The sequence below is a fragment of the Phacochoerus africanus genome, chromosome 2, assembly GCF_016906955.1.
Source record: "Phacochoerus africanus isolate WHEZ1 chromosome 2, ROS_Pafr_v1, whole genome shotgun sequence".
Classification (NCBI taxonomy): Eukaryota; Metazoa; Chordata; class Mammalia; order Artiodactyla; family Suidae; genus Phacochoerus; species Phacochoerus africanus.
In genome coordinates, this window is record NC_062545.1 from 168,459,485 (window position 1) to 168,482,561 (window position 23,077).

Consider the following 23,077-nt stretch of genomic DNA (forward strand, 5'->3'; position numbering starts at 1 on the left):
ATTTATGTGAACTGCTATGAAAATCACATTGTGCTACACAATTGTGAAATGTTACTAGTGTTTTTCTGGGGCTTTAGAGGCACGGTTGGATTCATATTTAAATCAGTAAGTTTGACTGCAAGGAAGATAAATTGGTCAGTGGACGGCTGGTTTTTGTGCAGCCTCTCCGGCAGGCAAGATCCCTCTACTCCTTCCTGGCTCCCCACCCCCTGCAGCCCAGCAGCTGTGAGCTCTGCCCAGCTCTAACCTGTTTGCTTTTCTTCTTCATCTCTATCCACCACCCAGCCCTCCTTTCTCTGGTGCAAGTCTGTCTGGTCTTGTCTCCTGGGCTGAATCATGTCTTAGAAGTGGAAAAAGCCTCAAGGCCAGGGCCTGTCTGTTGGGGCCCCGCTTGAGGGTGACATGAATGTACATAATGAGAGTTTTGCTGCAGATTCCATGTTAGAGGGCTGCATGGGCAATGCCATGTTTATGGGCTTCTGAGCCCGAGCCCTGATGGAATGCCAAAGTTGTTTGTTTTTGTTTAACTTTCTTTCTTTCTTTTTTTTTTGTCTTTTCTAGGGGTCTAATCGGAGTTGTAGCCACTGGCCTAGGCCAGAGCCACAGCAACGAGGGATCCGAGCCACATCTGCAACCTACACCACAGCCCGTGGCAATGCCAGATCCTTAACCCACTGAGTGAGGCCAGGGATCGAACCCTCAACCTCATGGTTCCTAGTAGGATTCGCTAACCACTGAGCCACGATGGGAACTCCCCAAAGTCATTTTGACACAGGTGAGGAAAAAGCCACTTCTATGGTACAATCTGAGGGCATCCTGTGACCTCCTTTACCCCGAGTTCTCTGGTGCCAGCTTATTTTCTCCCACTCTTGACATCTCTGCCACAGGAGAAAAGGCTCCTGTTAAAATGTACATGGATTATCTGGGGTAGCACCGTATCCTAATATGAAGACTGAGGCTCTGGAATCAGACTCAGATTTGGATCCCAGCTTCACTATTACTTGGGGATGTCACTTGGTGTTTCTGAGCCTGCATCTCTTCATCTACAAAGACAAAAAGCACTTACATACAACAAGGATATGCCAAATACAAAACTACGTGTCTTTCTTATATTAACTCATTTGCTCTATGCAACAATCTTATTTAGGCACATGCTGTTATCATCATGCCCATTTTACAGATGAGGAAACTGAGGCCCAGGGTGGTTAATTATCTTACGAAGTCTCACAGGATCAGCACTAGGATGAACCCAGGTGGTGTGGTTCCAGAGTCCATGTTTTTAAGGGCCATGTTTGGGAGTCTCACTGTAAGATGGAACAACAATGGTAACTATGATTTATTAGGAGCTTACTTAGGGCCAGGCATTGTGCTGAAGGCTATACAGGAATTTCTTATTAGTTCATCCCATGGCCTGGATGAAGGAGGGACTATTGTTATTTGCTAACACAAATCTGTCAGGACAGCCTAGTGTATACAAGGCCCTCTATTAAGGGCTGGACCTTCAGGGGTTTCTACAGCACAGAAGTCGGATGTGTCCATAAATAACCATGATTCATGGTAGAATCAGAGCTTGATGGAGCTGGCAGAGAGCTTAGAGATTATCTGGCTTAAACTTATTTTTACTGATGACAAGAACGGACTTGCTTTGTTTTTTTTCCCACAGGTTTTGGGGACTTAATGAGATAATGATAACAAGAGCCAACACTTAATTGCTTGCTGTGTATGTGTATGTGTGTGTGTTGGTGTGTGTGTGTGTTTGTCGGTCTCATTCAACCCTCACAACAACCAGATAAAGCACTATTATTATCCCATTTCACAGATAAGAAAACTGAGTTGGAGAAGTTAAATAAGCAACTCGCCTGATGTTAGCAAGTCGTGGAGCTGGGATGCTGGTAGAGTAGGTTCCAGAACCTGGAGGCTAAACCTCATGTTCTGTCACCCCATTCACAGAAGGTGGTTAAGAAGCCTAGGAGGCAGGGGCTGGATTGGGTGGATCAGAAAGTGTCGTAGACTATAAAGTGTCACACAGACATGAGCTATTATTAGAAAGAGGCAAGGTCCCAAGAGAGGAATAAAGCGGAGCTCAGTGCAAAATCAAGGAAGATCTCTAGGATGAGAGAGCATTTGTTTTGGATTTGGACCTGTGTTCCCCGGTAGGAATAAGGAATGCCCAGGGGAGTTCCCACTGTGGCTCAGTGAAAATGAAACCCACTAGTATCCATGAGGATGTGGGTTTGATCCCTGGCAGTGGGTCAGGGATCCGGCATTGCCATGAGCTGTGGTGTAGGTGGCAGATGCAGCTCGGATCCTTTGTGGCTGTGGCTGTGGCTGGTGGCTACAGCTCCAATTAGACCCCTAGCCTGGGAACCTCCATATGCTGCAGGAGCGGCCCTAGAAAAGACAAAAAAAAAAAAAAAAAGCCAGGAATGCCCAGGGTGTGTGAGGGTGGCCAGGTGGGAAAGTTTCCTTTAGGTCTCCCCTATTAGCACAGCTTGGATGATTGGATTACCTGATTGGCACCTGGCAAAGTGATCAGGACCATAGAAAGCCTTGGGGACCTCCAGCCCAGCAGAGAGTACTCAAAGGGGGATAAAGAGGGAACAGAAGTCTGGTAGCAGGGTCAGGGGTAGGGGGCTGACAGCTGACACCCAAATCCTCACATTCTACCACACTCTAGTTATGAGGCCATGGGCAAGTTACACAACATCTCTGTTTCTTCATCTGAAGAATGAGAATGATAATAATGGCATGTCCCTTGAAGGCTTGTGCAAATTTAACATGCTAATCTGTGTAAAATGTTTACTGTGACAGCTAGCACAGGGTAAGCACTCAATACAAGCTTGCTCTTGTTATTTCTGTTATTATAAGCCCAGGGTACCTGACTAATCCACGATTCAGGGAGGAATGGGGTTAGAAGGAAGACACATGTCTGCTTCAGTCTTCTTTCCTGGTAAACCCAAGTCTGGGAGGGGTGAACTGGTTTGGGAAACAACACAGACCAGCTGCCCCCTCTCCTCCACCTTAGGTTTTGTCTTTGACAATCATTACATCTGCTTTTCAGGGGAAGGCAAGGGGAGACAGGAAGAGGAGACAAAGGCCAGTGGGTCGCTAGTCTTCTGAAATTGGGCAAATAGAGACTGGTCACCAGTGGTTTCTTGGCCATCACTGATTTCTGACATCTTCCTTTCCATGGCTTTGTTACAATTTCTGAGCTCTTGTCGATTACTGTCCCCAGCCCCTTGCATACTATGGATTTACTCTCCATATGTGTCCAGAGGTGGACACATTCCTGCAGGAAAAAGGTAGATGGGGTGGGAAGTCCTTTCCTGAGCAGGTTAATGGCACAATAGCAGTACGAGTGTGGGGTCAGAGCCAGGGTGAAGGGAAATATTATGTGCTGACAGGAACTCCTTCAAGGACTAGGCTGGTGAAGGAGCTTGCATGTCACCATCACACCAGCCCTGCAAGGAAAGTATTTATTATCTCCATTGTATAGATGAAGAAATTTGCCCAAGGTCATAGCTAGCCCATAGAGAAGGGAGTCTAACCTCAATCTATCCAACAAAAGTCATCCTCTTGCATTAGAGTACATGGGAAGGTTGCAGGACTAAAACAAGTATCTTTACTAGTGCCCCAAAAATGGCATTTTGAACATATTTTACACAACATCTGAAAAACTCCATTGACTCAGAGCTGTAGGTTGGGTTGACTTGGTTTGGCAAAAGCAATGCTCCATGGAAGGTACAGATAAGTCTGCTCAAAGGTCACCTCCAATCTCCAGAAAGCACAGTGCTGGAGGCTGGTGCTATCTTTGGTCCAGGTAGAAGGTTGCCATCAGCAAATCAATCTCCATCATGATATAACTATTCGTAGTTATGTTTTGCATGGTTCGTTTGTCAGTGGCTTTCTATTAAGGGGAAGGGAATAGGTCAGAAGCAGAAGGAACTATTCCTGGGCTCTGGCTTTTAGGAAAGCCACCTTGTCCTGTTTACACATCCTCTCTCCGATCCGCCCAACCTAACTGCAGACACGTCATCCTCTAAGCCCAAGTAAGACAGGCAACCAAACAGTCTCCAGTCAGTCAAATGGCTATTGTACAACCAAGGGGGCCCAGAACCCTATCACCTGTGATAAAGGAGAGAGCAGCCCAAGGCTCCTGACCTTGGGCTGTTGGAGAAGAAGTGTATTCCCACAAAGTGCAAGTTCTGGGCTCCTCTCTGTCATGACTCTTGGTTTAGCCACCCCTCCTAGCGCTCACCCAGTTACACCAAATTGTGTGTCAGCACCAGGATGGACCCTAGTTCAGCTTGAAAGGATGAGAGGAGGAAGAAGAAAGTTTCTTAATCAGCAATGAATAGCTGGATGAATCAGGTCTCCTTCAGAAAATGGAACCAAAGGGAAGAAGGGGCCTGTGTCTGGATCACCTTCAAAAAGTCGGGTATGAAAAGAATGATGCAGGGCAAAAGGCTGCAAGAAGAGGGAGGAAGGAAGTGGGAGGGAGAGAAAGGGAGAGAATGTGAGGAGCCTGGTTGCACTGCAGAGCCTGGGAATAAAGTCAGTTGGAAGGCAGCACTCAGGTCACACATCTGAACGTGTCACTGCCAAGTGCCCAGAGGCCAAAAAGCCTGGGTCAGCCTGTCAAGAACTGGAATTTTTTTCCTAACCCTGAAGCCCTAGGTTGATAACAACTAGTTTCGCCTTTTTTTCCACCAACTATTTCAGAGACTCTACAGGTAGAATCTCATCTTCAGCTCTGATTTCCAGTGTTGGTTTTGTTTGATATGGAAGGGAGAAAAAAAAAAGTTTGTGTAGAGATCTGAGAATAGGTAAAGTTGTGCTGCAGATGGAGGAGATGGAGAAGTGGCCCAAACCCCACTGACAGCCCAGCAACTGAGATGAGGCCTTCATCAACTAGGACTGGAACCGTGGGGTTCAAATGAAATAATTTATGTGAACCTGTTGAGTCCAGCCGGTCCCTTGGGACCAAATAAATGTATTTGTTCTTTTTCTGTGGTAGATATTGTCCTGTGTGTGTGTGTGTGTGTGTTGGAGGTGGAGGTGTAGATATTGTCCTTTGTGTGCACGAGGACAAAATGACCTCCATAAGTTGTATTTTTGTGACTGTCCCACCAGCTTCATTACCTGCACTCCTACCATCCTAGTCCAAAACTTTACCTCTTAAATGGCCTTCCTGCTTTGACTCTTGCCTACCAGAGTTTATTCTTCACACAGCAGACAAGAGTGACTTTTTAAAAAACATAAAATGTTATCTTGTCGCTATTCTGTTTAAAACTCTTCGAATGGAGATCCTGTTGTGGCTCAGCAGTAACGAACCCGACTAGTATCCACGAGGATGTGGGTTGGATCCCTGGCCTTGCTCAGTGGGTTAAGGATCCGCACTGCTCTGAGCTGTGGTGTAGGTTACAGACCCAGCTCAGATCCCAAGTTGCTGTGGCTGTGGTGTAGACCAGCAGCTACAGCTCTGATTTGACCCCTGGCCTGGGAACTTCCATATGCCCCCGGGTGCCGCCATTAAAAACAAACAAAAAACCTCCTCAAATGTTCCCACCACACTTGAGGAGATTTTAAACACTTTTATGGGTTATTGGGCCCTAACATGACTTGCACCCAGCAGATTTCATCTCCTATTACTTCTATAGCTCACTCTGCAGTGGCCACCCTGACCCTCGTTTCTGAACCCACCAAGACTGTTCCTCCTCAGATTTGTAACAGATATTCCTTCTGCCTAGAATACCCCCAGCTCCCCTCACCTGTGGGAGGTCTCTGAGCACCCTAGCTAAATTAGCTCCGCCCTTCACCCACCCCCCACTCTGTTTCTTTTGCTTCCTAGCAAATGCTAATGATATGAACTCAACCAGTCTTGTCTATTATTTACTTGTTTATTGTCGGTTTTCCCTTCAACAACAGTCCCTGAAGGGGCACTGTGTCTCTGTGGCCTATCACCCAACCCCCAGTGCCAAGCCGCGCCTGGAACAAAGTAGATCTCTAATATTAGTTGGATAAATGATCTTTTCAAATCCTAAGAATCTTGTGAGGTCTGGGAGAAACCCGGAGTTTCTGTCAGGCTCAGGATTGGAGTCCTGTCTGTCTGAGCACAGCCCTCGCCTTCCTTCCCAGGGTATCTCGCCTCTTTCCACAGTTCCCCATCTCCCACCACCTTTCTCGCACACTCAATCCTCCTCTCCAGAGCAGACATGCTGACTTCTAGTCTCTTTTCAGGGCTTGGTGCCGGTCCTCCAAGCCCTCCCACATTTCGGGGGCTCAGAGACGCCACCCTGTTCCTAAAATGGACCCTGCCGGCTGCGCGAATCCCCCTCCCTGGGCCCCCAATCAGGGGCTGTGAGGGGTCCCACAAGGTCTGTGGTAAAACGGAGAGCGCCTCCCTAGCCCACCGGTAGTAGCGGTTCGGCGCCCTCTGTCCCACTCACTGGCCAAATACCTCCAGGGCCTAGTGGGGGTGAGTTGGAAGCTCCAGGAGTCAAGGGCAATGAGGACATTCAGGGCCGAAATGGGTTTGGGCCACCTTCGCGCAGCAGAACCTTTCTTCATCGGGTCTGGTTTGCCGGCCGGTCGGCTTTGGAAGAGACACCCCACTTAATCGTCCCCCGCTCGCACCCTCCCCCTCCCGTCCTTATCTGCGGAGGCCCGCCTTCCTCCCGGTTCCGAGCCCAGGGGCTGCTGCCGCCCGAGCGTTCAGCCTCGCTCCGGGGCCTCGCCAGGCGCGGACTTCCAGGCCATCATCAGCGTCTGGCGCTTCTGAGCTCCAGTGGGCTAGGGCCTGCGGGTTTCCTCCAGCTGGGGAGGACGGAGAGCGGAGGCGGAGGCAGAAGCAGTTTCAGGCCTTAGGCCCGGCGGTCCGGGTTGGGTGAGACGCTGCCATCATTCGCCGTCTGGGGCACGCGCGGGCCTCTTGGGACCTCGCTGGCGACCCGTAGCTCGGGCACGCGCCTGTCGCAGCCCGCAGGAAGGAGGGGTCCGGCCTGAGGCCCGGGGCGGCGGCCGCCATGGAGATCCCCTCGGCCCGGGGCCGGCGCCTAGGGCTTTGGGGGCGGCCCTGACCGCCCTCCTCAGTGCCCGGGCTGAATAGCGGACGTGCCCCCGGCGGCATTGGGCCACCTCTTCGTCTCCACCCTCCACCGGCCGCACTGCTGCCTGGGCGCGGCGGCGGCGGCGCCCTGTTGAATGGGCTGTGAGGGCCCAGGTTTGAAGCGCTGGCGAACGCGGCCTCCGGGGGCGCAAGGCAGCAGCAGCGGTGGCGACCAAACGGGTATTGGAGTTGGCGGCGGCCATGGAGGGCCTGGCTGGCTATGTATACAAGGCGGCCAGCGAGGGCAAGGTGCTGACTCTGGCCGCCTTGCTTCTCAACCGGTCTGAAAGCGACATCCGCTATCTGCTTGGCTATGTCAGCCAGCAGGGAGGGCAGCGCTCCACGCCCCTCATCATCGCGGCTCGCAATGGACACGCAAAGGTGGTGCGCTTGCTATTAGAACATTACCGGGTGCAGACTCAGCAGACTGGCACCGTCCGCTTCGACGGGTAGGCATATTCTAGCTCCAGCCTCGTCTCTATCGCGCTCGGACCCATGACTCATGGGTCCTCCGCTCCCTCTCTCTTTCTTCATGGAGGTAGCACTTCTCCCATTTTGTACCTCCTGACCTGCCCCATTAATGCCCACTTCTTCTTCTAAGGCTAGTACTCCATCCCATGTTTTGCTGCTCATCCTCATTGGCCCCTACCCATTATTTCCTCCATAGGTAACTAGCCACACCCTCTGTCTTGATACCTAATAGGCATTCTGTATTCCTTACTAGATGGTCTGTGAACAAGCAGTATGGGGGAAGTTGCTGCCCTTTCAGGTTTTCCCATTATCAGTACCGGGGTTGAAACCGAGGTCAGAAATTAACGAGGTCATCAGCTAACATTGAAGACCTCTGTGGAATTATTTGGTCACCCAATTTTTACTCCTTTGAGTGTCCAATAAAGTCCTTAGCGGGTTGCGGAAGCTTCATGTCAAAATAAGCCTCTAGAACTAGCATCACCATCAGCTCTTGAGGGATTGTCATGCAGCCAGACATCCCAAGACATGATTCTGATTCTCACATTGCTGGGGGTAGATATGTTGGCTTTGAAAATGGCACTGGACCTGGTGTAGGAGGAATGATGCCGTTGTTTCATAGGTGTTATCTTGTGATGTTGTGGGGAAGCTTGATAAATTACTGTTATTCCAGGTGGGAGGGGGGTTCAAAAATTTATATTGTTACAGTTAAAACTTGCCTTTTAGGTTTAATTGTAATATTTTGGGGCATGATGATGTTGAGTACAGGATTGTCAGGTTTGACATTATCTTTTCTGTGCTGGATGATTGTAACCTGTTTTACAGATTACAACTGCATGAAAATTTTGCTTCATTGATTGCATTTGTTTTTGTTGACTTGTGGCAGGATATAAGCTATTCTAGGATTTTTCTTCTTTTGAGGTAGATGTGGTCCAAACATAAAATACATATTTTTAATTTTGGTGATTGAAAACTGTTTGGTTAAAACCTGATTAAAAAAATAATTCTTCTTGAAGATGACTAGGGCATTGTTGGATTTTGATTGATCCTTTTTGTAGATTAAAATAATAAGAGTTTTTCTTCTGTTTTAGATGAGAGGGAAATATTTCAGAGTATTACGTTTTACTGAAATGATAGCCCCTGGCTGGTGGTTAATCTCTGGTACCACCTTTCCAGACATTAAGGAGGTGGTCTTTTTCATGTTAACCAGAGATGGCAACCTGATTCTTGTTTGTTTTTCCTTACTGCTTCTGTGTTCTTTCTTTCTGTAACTCCCTGCATTCCCACAGCCTTTACTATACCCAGAGGAGTGAAGCAGAATGACCCCTGAACTTCCAGCACCATTCCCATTGTATAGGCACAAGCATCCATTGAAATATGAATCTGCAATAAGAGCTGCTTGGGAACACGGCTGCTAAGGAGCTTGCTGAGTCCTGTTCTGATGAGGGGAGAATAGTGGCAAGAAAAAATAGTTTCCTAAAACATTTGGAAAGGCTTTGCTTTCCTTTCTTAACCATCAAAGGGAAAGGTATTTTGTGGTGGCAATTGAAGAGAACCTGAAATGACTAGAAATATAGCATTGAGCAGGTATATTGGTTTACCTTGCCCAGAATTCTGCACTGGCCAGTGAAATTGGGAGGTTCAATAAGCAAACGTATTTTGAACATCTACCATGTGCCACATTCCGTGGTAGGGATTAGGTATGCAGAGATGAATAACACACTGTTCTTACTGCGGAGGAAGACAGTCTGGTGAGGGAGGGGGGTGAGAAATGGATGAAATGAGTAATTGCAGATGGCATGTCATTCAGGATTACAGAAATCTTTTGGACTCCGAACGGAAGTGGACAGGAAGAGGAGGTGCTCAGCTTCACCTGGGAGAATCAGGGAAGACTTCACAGCTGAGGTGATGCGTGAGCTCAGTCTTAAAAGGATAGTGGAAAGTGGAGAAGAGGGACAGCAGTAGGGTGTATTTGTAATAAGTGTTTCAGTGCAATTGCAGGGAGGGATTCAAGCCCTTGAATTAAGAAAGAGATTGCGAGAGACTGTAGTGAGCTAGAGGCCAGATTTTGATGATCTTTGTGTAAAATATCAAGTCAGACTGATGGGACTGTAATTGCAAACATTTCTATCATTTGAGATTTTGTCTAAGCCTTCTTCAGTCTTTTGTTTATAGATTTTTGCAATTATGAATTTATTAGCCGCTTTGTCAAAGGAGTTTAGTTTTTTGTTTTTGTTTTGTAATTTATTAAATGCCTGTGATGGCCTAGCCCTGTGCCACTCAAATACTATGGATATAGTAAAAAGATATAGAAAAAATGTAAAGTTTCTACTTTCGAGGAGCTTACAAATTAATTAACAGAGAAGAATAATTGAAATTTATGGCCACCTTTCTTCCCACTCACACCACTCTGTGAGATAATTTTGCAGTTTGTTCCAGTTATTTAGGCATTTCAGAAATAGATGTGGAGAGTGTTATTTGCAAATGTCATGATTTCACTTTACATTCATTCTAGACACTGTGAAAATGTTAGTCTGAGTGAGGTGTTAATAATATGAAGCTCACTCACTCCTTGGGGACTGGAATTTTAGAGGTACTTAGCCAAACCCCTTTCTTTAGATTCCATTGGTACCTGAGACCCATGGCCAGATAGGGATAAAAAGGTTCTCTGTGTGCTAGGTGCATTAGTGTTTTCTAATTTTCAGTAATTTATGTACCATCTTCACGCTTTTTTTTGCCAAATTGTGTACCATCTTGCTCTTTGCCTAATATTAAAAAAAAGAGGACTCATTTGTTAGCTTGATCCTAAGGTACAGTATCTGTGTAATTGTGAGTTTGATATGGCACACTGTGTGTGTGTATGTGTTTAAGAGAGAGACACACACAGAGACATTAAAATCAATAACTTATTTTTTAAAGTCTATATTCTGCCTAAAAACTTCTGTAATACCTTAGAAAACTAAAGTGGATTTCTAATAGAATCTCAAGGGGAAGGGACCACCCACCTAGATTAAGCCTCATGCTGATATTTGAGTCCTTGTCATATCTTTAGGATAATATTTGAGATTATTTTATTTATGGCTAACTGTGTAAAGACTAAAATTGACATAGATGAATGGATAAGAAGAGTCACATAAAAGGGAATGAAAGCAGAACCTTTAAATGGAGAATGGGAAGCTTTAAAAATGTTAGAGAAATGGAACAGAACAAAGGGGAGGTGTCATGTGACCATGGAATGTTGTGCTGGCTAGAGTTCTAAGGGTCTGATTGCTCTGTGTCAGGGTTTGTTGGGAATCCTTCACTCTTGTGTGAGAAGAGGTTTGCTGACATGGATGCAAAGGAGAGCAGGACCTCTGGGAATTCTGAGGATTTTCTTGAGCGGTCCCAAAGTCAGTTCTAGTACTAATACTTTTAGTAAATGTCCAGGTAGAGGAAAGGCATAAGGGGCACAGCATCATTTGACTTCGTTTAAAAAGCTATTTCCAGTATATATTTCAAGGAAGTACATATGATCTAATAAATGACTTTAGAGACTTTGATTAAAGGGCTGGTCATTTACATTTTATGAATTATTTCCATTTAAAATGCTTGAACCAGACATTTTTATTTCAGATTGAACCAGGAAATAGATGAGTTTAGTTTTGTGATCAGAAATGTTATCTTTCATTGGGAAATGTTTCCATCATCTGATGTATACATTTTGTTTAGAAAGGTAAATATCAGATTAAAGTTTCTTGATTTTTAAGGTGAAATACCTAATAGAGAGTTTGCATTGTGATTTTTAAACTGAGTCTAGAAAGGTCATTGTTTTATAGTGCTTCCCCCATAGGCATTAATATTGCATTAATTCAATTATATTTTTATTTATTTTATCTTCATTTTTTGTTATAAATGTGTTTGATATTTTGTTTTGCGACAGTATTTGGCTATTTTAGCTGTATTTTATGGATGGAAATGTCATAGATGTTAGGATTATAAATTCCTTTAATCTTTTTAATGTTTTTGTTTGGATATAGAAATTTAAAAATCACTAAGGCTAATGTATCTGAAGGACGAGTCATTTTATAACACATTTTACAGTGAATATTTTTATCATAAACTGTTGAAAATTTAATTGCCTCAATAAAAATAGATAATTGAAACTTTTTTTAGGCTCCTGTCACATTACTGTAGGGAAAATGGACATTAGTAGATTATACCAGGAAAAGTATGAAATGATTATTAAAAAAACAAGTGAAGTATATACTTCTAATTTAATTTTTACTCTTATGTCATTAATTCTGGTAAATGAGGCCAGAAAAAACTTTAATCATTTTTTGCTCTTTTCTCCCCCATCTTGAAATGGGGGTCCTATTTATCTTGTATAGTTATTGCAAGAGTTAAAGATAATGTGGGAGTTCCCGTCGTGGCGAAGTGGTTAACGAATCCGACTAGGAACCATGAGGTTGCGGGTTCGGTCCCTGCCCTTGCTCAGTGGGTTGACGATCCGGCGTTGCCATGAGCTGTGGTGTAGGTTGCAGATGCGGCTCGGATCCCGCGTTGCTGTGGCGTAGGCCGGTGGCTGCAGCTCTGATTCAGCCCCTAGCCTGGGAACCTCCATATGCTGCGGGAGCGGCCCAAGAAATAGCAACAACAACAACAAAAAGAAAGACAAAAGACAAAAAAAAAAAAGAGTTAAAGATAATGTATGTGAATGTCTATTTTAATGTAACATTTCTTCAGTCTTTATTTAGTTTAGGTTCATGTACCTGGTATGTAACAATTTTATATTTTTAAAGAGTATAAGGAAACATTGTAACTATGTAAATGTAACTGTATATTAATTCCATAATGATTTCTTGATAGATTATATTAATAAGCAGTTTGAAAAAAAGCTTTTTTTTTTTTTTGTTTGCTCTTTAGGGTTGTACCTGTGGTGTATGGAAGTTCCCAGGCTAGGGGTAAAATTGGAGCTACATCTGTGGGCCTACACCACAGTCACAGTAACTCAGGATCCAAGCTGGTCCACCACCTACACGACAGCTCACGGCAATGTGGATCCTTAAACCACTGAATGAGGCCAGGGATTGAACCTGCATCCTCATGATACTAATCGGATTCATTTCCACTGTGTGGCAGTGGGAACTCCCTGAAAAAAAGCTTTTTAAATTGAAACATGTTTGAGCAATGACATACTGTTTCTTTACATATGCTGCATTATGTAGTTTTCAAAGTACTTTTGTATTTTTTGAACACAAAAGTATTTGTATTTGAATAGGCTCATGTAAGCCTTTTAGTTATATATCTGTAAAATGGGCATAATATCTATTTTAGGATTATTGGGAGAAGATTATGAGAATTAAATGAGATATACTGCATATTAAGCATGTAACAGTGCTTAGCATATTGAAAGTATTTATTAGCTATCTGTATTTATCTAAACTTTTTTTTTTTTGCCATGCCCCAAGCCACAGCAGTGACAACACTGGATCCTTAACCCACTGGGCTACCAGGGAACTCCTTAACCTTTTTCTTTAAATGGATTTGTGTCTCTTTTGTTTTTGTTTTTCAATTATGTAAATTAACTTTAATTAAATTGGATATAGAAATATGTATTTTTAATTAGTTAAGGTCACATCTAATAAAGTGCATAAATCTTAAGTGTACAGTGTTAAAAAATATTAATAGTTTACATCCATGTAATCACCTTCTAGATTAATATGTGAAAGTTTCCCTTGTGCCCTTTCTCAGTCAGTTCTCCTCCCCCACCAAAAGTAATGATTATTTTGACTTTTATCACCATAGATTAGTTTTGCTTGTATTTGAACTTCCTATCAATGGAATCATGTAGGGTACTCTTTTCTGTCTCACTTCTTTTTGCTTAACATAGTATCTATGAGCTTCATCCATGGAATCACATGTATCAGTGGTTTATTATTTTTATGCTTTGTAGTATTCCATTACATGAATATATGGCAGTTTATTTATCCTGTTGGTCGTTTCTAGTGTTAGACTATAATGAACAAAGTTGCTATGAATGAACATTATTGTATATGTCTTCTGGCGGACATTTGCATTTATTTCTCTTTGGTATATACATCAAGGGGTGGAACTGCTGGGTCATAACGTTAGTGTACGTTTAACTTTAGTTATTGTCAGTCAACCTCCAAAATGGTTGAACCAAATTACATTCCCACTCTATCAATGAGAGTTTGAGTTGCTCTACATCCTGGCCAATACTTTATATTGTCATCTCAGTGTTATTTATTTCAGCTATTCTACTGAATGTATATTGGGAACTCCTGGTTTTAATTTGTATTTCCCTGGTAATTATCTTGAACATCTTTTCATATGTTTATTGGTTATTTCAGTATCTACTTTTGAAGTATACTTGTTCAGTCTTTTCACCCATTTTTTAATTGGGATGTTTGCCTTTTTAGACATTTGTCAAATAAATCTATTGCAAATATCTTCTCCCAGTGAGTGGAATGCCTGTTTGCTTTCCTCACACTGTCTATTGATGAAAAGAGGGTTTTTTTGTTGTTGTTGTTGTTGTTTTTTTTTTTTTTTTTTTGGTCTTCTTAGGGCCACGCCTGCAGCATATGGAGGTTTCCAGGCTAGGGGCTGAATCAGAGCTGTAGCAGCCCGCCTACAGCAACTCAGGATCCCAGCTGCATCTGCAACCTGTACCGTAGCTCATGGCAGTGCTGGATCCTTAACCCACTGGGCAAGATCAGGAATTGAATCTTATGGATACTAGTCGGATTTGTTACTGCTGAGCCATGATGGAAACTCTGAAGTTTTAAATTTTAATGAAGTCTAATCAGGTTTTTTCTTTTATGGTTAGTGCTTTTTTTTTTTTTTTTTTGCATTATGTTTGAGAAATCATCAACCACAAGATCATGAAGGTTTTCTTTTCTTTTTTTTTCTGCTTTTTAGGAGGTTCCCAGGCTAGGGGGCCAATCGGAACTACAGCTGCTGGCCTACACCACAGGCATAGCAACATCAGATCTGAGCCACCTCTGCAACCTACACCACAGCTCATGTCAATGCCAGATCCTTAACCCACTGAGAGAGGCCAGGGATCGAACCCGAAACCTCATGGTTCCCAGTCGGATTCATTTCTGCTGAGCCACGATGGCAACTCCTCCATTTTCTTTTTTAAAGAAGGTTTTTATTATTTTGCTTTCCACATTATAGGTTTATGCTACTTCTCAAATATTTGTGCATAGAGTCAAGGTTAATTTTTTTCCAAGCAGGTATCTAGTTGCTGCTTCCTCACTATTTATTAAAAAGACTGCACTTTCTACCTGTACTTTAAAAAGTTTTTATTGAAGTGTATTTGATTTACAGTGTTGTATTAATTTCTGCTGTACAGCAAAGCAGTTCATTCACACACACATATATATATGCATTCTTTTTAAGTATCTCTTCCATTATGATTTATTATAAGACATTAAATACAGTTCTCTGTGCTACACAGTAGGATCTTATTGTTTATCCCCTCCATATATTATAGCTTCTATCTGTTAACCTCAACCTTCCACTCCATTCCTCCCCATCCTTGGCAACCACAAGTCTGTTCTCCTTATCCATGAGTCTGTTTCTCTTTTGTAGATAGGTTCATTTGTGTCATATTTTAGATTACACATATAAGTAATATCATATGATATTTGTCTTTCTCTTTCTGACTACCTTAACTTAGTATAATACTCTCTAGGTCCATCCATGTTGTTGCAGGTGGCATTTTTCATGGCTGAGTAGTATTCCATTGTATACCCAGTGAGTGAGGCCAGGGATCAAACCAAACCTGTGTGGTCATGGATACTAGCCAGGTTTGTTACCACTGAGCCACTATGGGAACACCCAAATTTATTTTAAGTCATGACTTCCATTACAGTGAAAAGCACAGATCTTTTGTGTGAGGTTTGATAAGTTTTTTTCCCCTAAATATTCATCCATGTAGTCACTACACAGATCAAAATATAGGACATTTCTAGTTGCTTTAAGCCTTTTCAGAGTCAATCCTATACTCTCCCCCATAGGTAACCCTATAGGTAATTGTTACCGTGAATGCTTTTGCCTATAAGATTTTGCACCATTATTTGGAACCGAAGAAGTAATTGCTTGAATGTTTATAAAGTGGGTCTTTTATTTTCAGCAGAAGTGATAGATGGTGCGGTTAATCGGGGTTATCTGCCTGAATGCTTTTCCTCCCAAAACAGTGTCTAACACAGTGTTATTGTAGAGATTGGGGTGGCTTTCTTGCTAATGTATTAGAGAAACTATGGTACCTAGAGGGTGCTGGGAAGGAAGAACATGCTGTGCTCCTAGGAGCCAGCGAATCCGCATACATTTCCTCTTTGTTTTCTGAAATTTATTTGCTTTTGCTAGTAGAAAGTCAGTTATTCTTCCTTTCTTTAGGTTTTTATACTTTAGTAGTAATAGCTAATATTTACTGTGCTCGTACAAGTACTATGCAAAGTGCTTTACTTAAATTACCTGATTTTATTTTCACCCAAGCTAATGTTTTACTAGTGTTTCTGTAGATTGAGGTTTCGGTCAGAAAATAAATGAATACATCCTTTAAATTTGTGTTAGGGCAGGTGACCTCCATTTTCTAACTGTGTTCTCTTCATGAACAGGTATGTCATTGACGGTGCCACTGCTCTTTGGTGTGCAGCAGGAGCAGGACATTTTGAAGTTGTTAAGCTTCTAGTCAGTCATGGAGCCAATGTGAACCATACCACAGTAACTAACTCGACCCCCCTGCGGGCAGCATGCTTTGATGGCAGATTGGACATTGTGAAATACTTAGTTGAAAATAATGCCAACATCAGCATTGCCAACAAATATGACAACACCTGCCTAATGATTGCAGCATATAAGGGACACACTGACGTGGTCAGATACCTTTTAGAACAACGTGCTGATCCGAATGCTAAAGCACATTGTGGAGCTACAGCGTTGCACTTTGCAGCTGAAGCTGGGCACATAGATATTGTGAAAGAGCTGATAAAATGGCGTGCTGCTATAGTAGTGAACGGCCATGGGATGACGCCATTAAAAGTAGCAGCTGAAAGCTGTAAAGCTGATGTCGTCGAACTGTTGCTCTCTCATGCTGACTGTGACAGGAGGAGTCGGATTGAAGCTTTGGAGCTCTTGGGTGCCTCCTTTGCAAATGACCGTGAGAACTATGACATCATGAAGACATACCACTATTTATATTTAGCTATGCTGGAGAGGTTTCAAGATGGTGATAACATTCTAGAGAAAGAGGTTCTCCCACCAATTCATGCTTATGGGAATAGAACTGAATGTAGAAATCCTCAGGAACTGGAATCCATTCGGCAAGACAGAGATGCTCTTCATATGGAAGGCCTCATAGTTCGGGAACGGATTTTAGGTGCCGACAACATTGATGTTTCCCATCCTATCATTTACAGGGGAGCTGTTTATGCAGATAACATGGAATTCGAACAGTGCATCAAGTTGTGGCTTCATGCCCTGCACCTCAGACAGAAAGGTAACAGGAATACCCATAAGGATCTTCTTCGATTTGCCCAAGTGTTTTCACAGATGATACATTTGAATGAAACTGTGAAGGCCCCAGACATAGAATGTGTTTTGAGATGCAGTGTTTTGGAAATAGAGCAAAGTATGAACAGAGTAAAAAATATTCCAGATGCTGATGTCCACAGTGCGATGGACAATTATGAATGTAATCTCTATACCTTTCTGTATTTGGTGTGCATCTCCACCAAAACCCAGTGCAGTGAAGAAGATCAGTGCAAAATTAACAAGCAGATCTACAACCTGATTCACCTCGATCCCAGAACTCGTGAAGGTTTCACCTTGCTGCATCTAGCTGTCAACTCAAACACCCCTGTTGATGATTTCCACACCAATGATGTCTGCAGCTTTCCAAACGCGCTTGTCACAAAGCTCCTGCTGGACTGTGGTGCTGAGGTGAATGCTGTGGACAATGAAGGGAACAGTGCCCTTCACATTATCGTTCAGTACAACAGGCCCATCAGTGACTTTTTGACCTTGCACTCTATCATCATTAGTCTAGTTGAAGCTGGCGCTCACACCGACATGACAAATAAGCAGAATAAGACTCCACTAGACAAAAGTACAACTGGGGTGTCAGAAATACTACTTAAAACTCAAATGAAGATGAGTCTCAAGTGCCTGGCTGCCCGGGCAGTTCGGGCTAATGACATTAACTACCAAGACCAGATCCCCAGAACTCTTGAAGAGTTTGTTGGATTTCATTAAGTGACTGGATATGTAAAATCGTTTAATGTGGTGCTAAAAAGTAAAGGACTTTAATCACAGACAATAGAATTATGTGTTCATAAATTCTACTTTTCTTTCCACTACTCTTCCTCCCTACCCAGCCTTCCTTAGTTTTGTATGTGGTCTTCTTGCCTCATATGGTAATTGATTTCAAATACACTTTAAACAAAGCCACATTGTTTAGGTGTAACTATAATTTAATGTGTTTGGATATTGGTCACTTAACTTTTTTTTTGAGGAATGAATATAAAATATTTCGTTTATGTAACAAAGGACATTTATGATTTGAAGTTGATAATTTTTTTTTTTTTAAACTGCCTACAAAAGTATTTCTGTTAAGCCTGTGTCAGCATGTTATCCTTTGCAGCAGTTCTGAGGATTTCATGAAGAAAAGCAACTAAAAGTAATAGATTATCCAGATGTTCTGCACATGCCAAACTGCTATAGGTAGTTTTCACTCTTCCATTATTTATGTGAAGTGATAACAACACATTAGAACATCAGGAGGGTTTTAAAAAGTATAGCTGCAGATTAATCTGAAAAAATGTGCTCACTTAATAATAGTTACAAATTTATAAAGTTAAATCCATTGAAATTGTTGAATTATGCTGGGTGATACATACAAAATAGTAGTATTCTTAAAGCAACTTTTCAGAGACTATTAATGGACTATTTGCTTTTAGGCTTGGATTCTAAAATTTGTGGAAATCTCAGTTTTAATGTAATTAATCTAAATTGTAACAGCCTGCATTTGAGTCAGCTCACAGACATGTAAAAATTATGAATGCTTTGTTTTCTTATGAAACAAATAGTTATACATTCTATTTTTGTCCCCTTTGCCCTTTCCTCCTATGTGGTATCTTTTAAAATTGGAAACTACTTTTCCAGAGGGCATTATTTGTGCCTCCCTAAGATGGTGTTTATGACACATGAAGAGGAACTGGATATTTTTAATGTTTTCACTTCAGTCTGTGATAATAAGTAGAAAAACCACTAGTGTGGTATAGGAAGTTCAATGTTTTTGATGATGAAAATAATTCCCAATGACATTTTGAAAGATACTTCTGTTTGAGGGCAGCACATTTTGCAACCACAAAATGTTACTTTTTCTGACAGGCTATATGGAGGTCTTAATGTTTTTTGGTTTATTTTTAATGGCAACACTTTAACTGTCAGACTAAAAGAATATTTCGTGATTATCTTTTAAGCATCACAGAAATTCAAGTAAAGGTACACACCTATTTCTATTGATGTTAAAAATGATAAATAAAATTAGCTATATCTGTATTTTTCTCTCTAGTGCCAAATGAATGCCTTAGCTACTCATAGTGCATGGTACTGTAAGTGAACACCTGCAGCTTTTTTTCTTTAATGAAAAGCACTATAAAGATGTAACAACATCAGATACAAACAAACAAAACTTGTAAAGTTTCAGTTAACATTTTATGTATGGCTATTGCTTTGTGAAGTGTAAGAAAAAGTTTGCAGTTGGACAGTATAGAACATAATGACCAAGCCAAAATCAGCACCTAGGGCCTTAAATAAAATAGAGAAACCCCATGAAATGAAATACTTTGAAGGGTGGGAGGGAATGGATGGAGGGACTTTAAAAACTTCTTCCCCCAAGAATGCAAGATACTTTTACTGTTGTAGTTATACTCTGTGTGTCTTCTTGCCTTAGGAGTGTTTTGATGGTGAGTTCTGTCATGGTAATATATTTGTGTTTCTAACCTGAGATTTTTACAAGGAAGGTTTTTAGGATGGTTTGAGTCAGCCCTAAGTTGAAAATTACTGGCCTTGATTCTTGGCAACTCTCATGATCTGAAAGAGGAAATGCACATTTTCCAGGTGAGTGAATCACACCTTTTTCACAGCTCAGATCAGACCTTGTATTTTTTAGACTTCAAGGCCTGCTTTTTTGACAGTCTGAGGAATGGCTATGATACTTGGTATTTACATGGTTCCATTCTTAATGTATATTCTTTTTAAACATAATATCAAAACTATCAAAACTTAAAATATCAGATTATGTTGCATGTTTTAAAAACCATTTCATCTCTTTGGCTACCCAGGACCAGAACTATTTTAGATATTTATAAAATGAGGATAATGATTATCTGTACATATTCAGACATCAAAATTTAATGACACAGTTTTTAAGACGGGAAGACTGAATGCTGGAGAGATTAAAACTGCTGATTAAAATGCTGACAAAGTTGGAGAAAGAATTTGAAGACAGTGGAATAGACTATGAACTCTGCTAATGAATGGTAACTGACATTTTTTTTTTTTAAACTATAGTATAGCAGTACATTGTACACTATATTGCTAAGGATCTAATTTTGTCTTGTAAAATAAATCCAAATATGTATTGTGAAACACCTGTGTAAAACCATTCTTGAAACAAGTGATCTACATGCCTGTTTTTTTGTTTGTTTGTTTGTTTTTTGGTAGAATTATTTTAAGATATGTTTAGCCAAACCCTTCCAAACTTACATTTTGTTTTGTTTTTAAGGAAAATAGATAGGTAAGCAAGGTGATAGTTGTGTATCTCATCTCTGAGAGCACTAGGCTATTGCCACTTTCTAGCCACTTTTGTCATTTTTATATTTATTATTAGTAGAATTATGCTTTGGATTGTAAGTCTTCCTTGATAACATTACAGATTCAGTCAGAACTTCTTGGTCTTGCTCAGTAATTGTCATATAAATTTGGTTGAACTAGAGGCCTGGGTGGATGAATGCCTGGGCAAACCATGTGAAATCTGAGTGGGTTTTGTACTTCAGAGTTGGTAAAATTGAACTCTTGAGTTTAGGTAAGGAATGGGCATCAAATCTATCCTTTCAACTGCTAAAGAAGGGGAAGTTTTTTGACCTAAGAATTTGGACACTATGGTTTTCAGTCTACCTTGGATTGCTCTAGTAGGCCACGGTCTAAGTACCTTCAGACAGACAAACCAAAAGGCAAGCTTTGGTCTTGCTTCTGGGAAGGGTTTTATTTCATTACACGAATAGTTGATTCATAACTAGTAATTATGAGAAATTTAGGTATGATAGCACTGGTTGAAGTAAAATATAATTTGTGGGCAGCAGCTCCATAAGTATCAACTCTGCATTTGGCAAGTGTTTTTGAAAATCAAAATCCCAAGGGAACAATATCCTGTTATAGGTCTCCTCAGTTGAGGCAGCTACTTTAGGGATAAGGCCACTTTGGATAATTCAAGCAGAAGCATTTCTTATTTGGGGAGTGGGGCGGGGTGAGGATTGAGTTGTTGGACTTTGGATTACAGTTTGCTGGTTTTAGAAGCAGCCAGTGATTGAACAGAGAGTGGATGGGTAAAAGTTTAAAGGACCTGTTTTTATGGTAGATTTTTCTGTAAAAATCTTAAATGTTCCTTTTCAGGCTAGCCAGATATATCAATGTACAGATGACTACTCCATTTTCCTGACTATACTATAACATTAAAATGAGTTAAAACCAAACTCTGCGTTTTGCTCTATGAAAAGTTATTAGTCCATAAGATTTTAAGCTGTGTGTTCACTTCTACTCTGAAAACGCACAGCCCTGCTCTGGATACCTTTTTGGAAAGTAGAGGGCTCCTAATGTGTATGGCACATTGCTGGGCTTTCTCATACATTCTTGGCAGACTTGCCCAAATCCTCAGATGGGCTGGGTTGTACAGTATCTTTTCCCCCAAATGTGGGATCTGAAATAAATACTACATGGATAGTGGTGATAGATATATTAATTTTTAAAGCTATAAAGTAAATGTGGTCTTTAGTCCTAGGTTTGTGGTGTGTTCATTTGTGTTAACGTGTAGGGAAGGGACACTGACTCGATGGTTATGGGGAGTGTTATCTTGATTATGTGCAGGGGTGCGAATTGCTCAATTATTAACAGCTTTTCATTTAGGGGTGAGTCATGTGATGAGTGGCCTAATCAGAAAAATGAAGGAATGAAGATGCAAGCTTTGCCAAGTGATCACATGAACAAGGTTTTGTATCTTTTTAAAATCAGGTGTTGTAAAATTTGTGCATGGCCTTTTTTGTTGTTGTTGCTTAGTAATTGATAGAGGAGAAAAAAATGAGGGGGCAAAAAAAAAACCCCTCGGCTTTGCTAACCAATCTTTTCAGAGGTACATGGCTGGGGAGTAAAATCTGACTGGCGTAACGTGTTGAAAGATCCTCTATAATATCCACCCTATCCTGCAATCTTCCATATAGAGGACATACATTGTTGTATTCTAGTAATTCACTGTGATTTATAACAAACCAGTGATGTCATTCTATTGTGCACTTTTGTCAAACCATTTATGTGACTTTAATAAACATAGTAAACTTGCTGACTGCACCAGAGGTCTGTTAGTGATTCATATATTGCATGACATTTTCTATTTGAGTTTGACTATTTTTAATTTCGTGATAACTGACAGTCCTAATAGCCCAGCTAATTTGAAACTAATAATATTGCTGTGTAAAAGGAAAAATTGGTGTTTGTGTTCAGTAAATGTTTGAAAAAAAACTACCTTGAAGTGTGTGTCTTTATTGTTCAGTGTGCTTTAGTTGAGATGATCTTCTGTTGAATTCATTTTTAAAAAGTTGTCAAGGTTATATATACATGTGCCTGGGGAAAAAATTCAGACAGTAAAGAAAACTTCAAATATATATATATATATGTGGTTTTTTTTTTTTTAAGTTTCCTTTTCATCTTGTCTCCCACCTGGACTCTTGAGAGGGCATTCACTAGTTTTTTGAGTAGCTTCCCAGGATCTTTGTGTGTGTATATGTACTTTTTTTCTTTTTGTTTTTTAAAAAATGCAAATAGACTTTTACCTTTCCTACACAATTCTGCATCTTGTCTTTTTCATTTAATGTATCTTGGATTTTTTGTTTCATTGTGGTATGTATTGATTTTTTTTGGTTTTTTTTTGGGCCGCACTCACGGCACATTGGAGGTTCCCAGGCTAGGGGTCTAATTGGAGCTGTAACTGCCGACCTATGCCAGAGCCACAGCAACCCCAGATCCGAGGCGTGTCTGCGACTTATACCCCAGCTCACAGCAATGCCGGATCCTTAACCCACTGAGCAAGGCCAGGGCTCTAACCCGCATCCTCATGGATACTGGTTGGGTTCTTTATTGTGGAGCCACGATGGGAACTACCTGTATAGATTTTTTAAAGAAATGATTTTGTAGCATTTAATTCTACAGAAGTACTTTTTT

At 41.4% G+C, this 23,077-nt stretch overlaps 1 protein-coding gene across 2 annotated transcripts; it reads left to right on the forward strand.

Moving 5' to 3' along the window:
• Positions 1-6,638: 6,638 nt before the first annotated feature.
• FEM1B (fem-1 homolog B) lies at positions 6,639-22,207 on the forward strand. Of its 2 annotated transcripts, none has more exons than XM_047767158.1 (2): positions 6,639-7,557; positions 16,201-22,207. In XM_047767158.1, the coding sequence occupies exons 1-2, from the start codon at positions 7,310-7,312 to the stop codon at positions 17,834-17,836; spliced, it is 1,884 nt and encodes a 627-aa protein (XP_047623114.1). In that variant the 5' UTR covers positions 6,639-7,309; the 3' UTR covers positions 17,837-22,207. The 2 variants fall into 2 exon arrangements, with proteins under 2 accessions (XP_047623114.1, XP_047623115.1); XM_047767159.1 differs by lacking the exon at positions 6,639-7,557 and adding an exon at positions 8,595-9,481.
• The last annotated feature ends 870 nt before the right edge of the window (positions 22,208-23,077 follow it).

Bases quoted from the DNA above. Each gene is read 5' to 3' on its own strand.
- FEM1B (XM_047767158.1), top strand. From the start codon at position 7,310: ATGGAGGGCCTGGCTGGCTATGTATACAAGGCGGCCAGCGAGGGCAAG. The intron at 7,558-16,200 runs GTAGGCATATTC...CTTCATGAACAG, and splicing joins GGCACCGTCCGCTTCGACGG to GTATGTCATTGACGGTGCCA.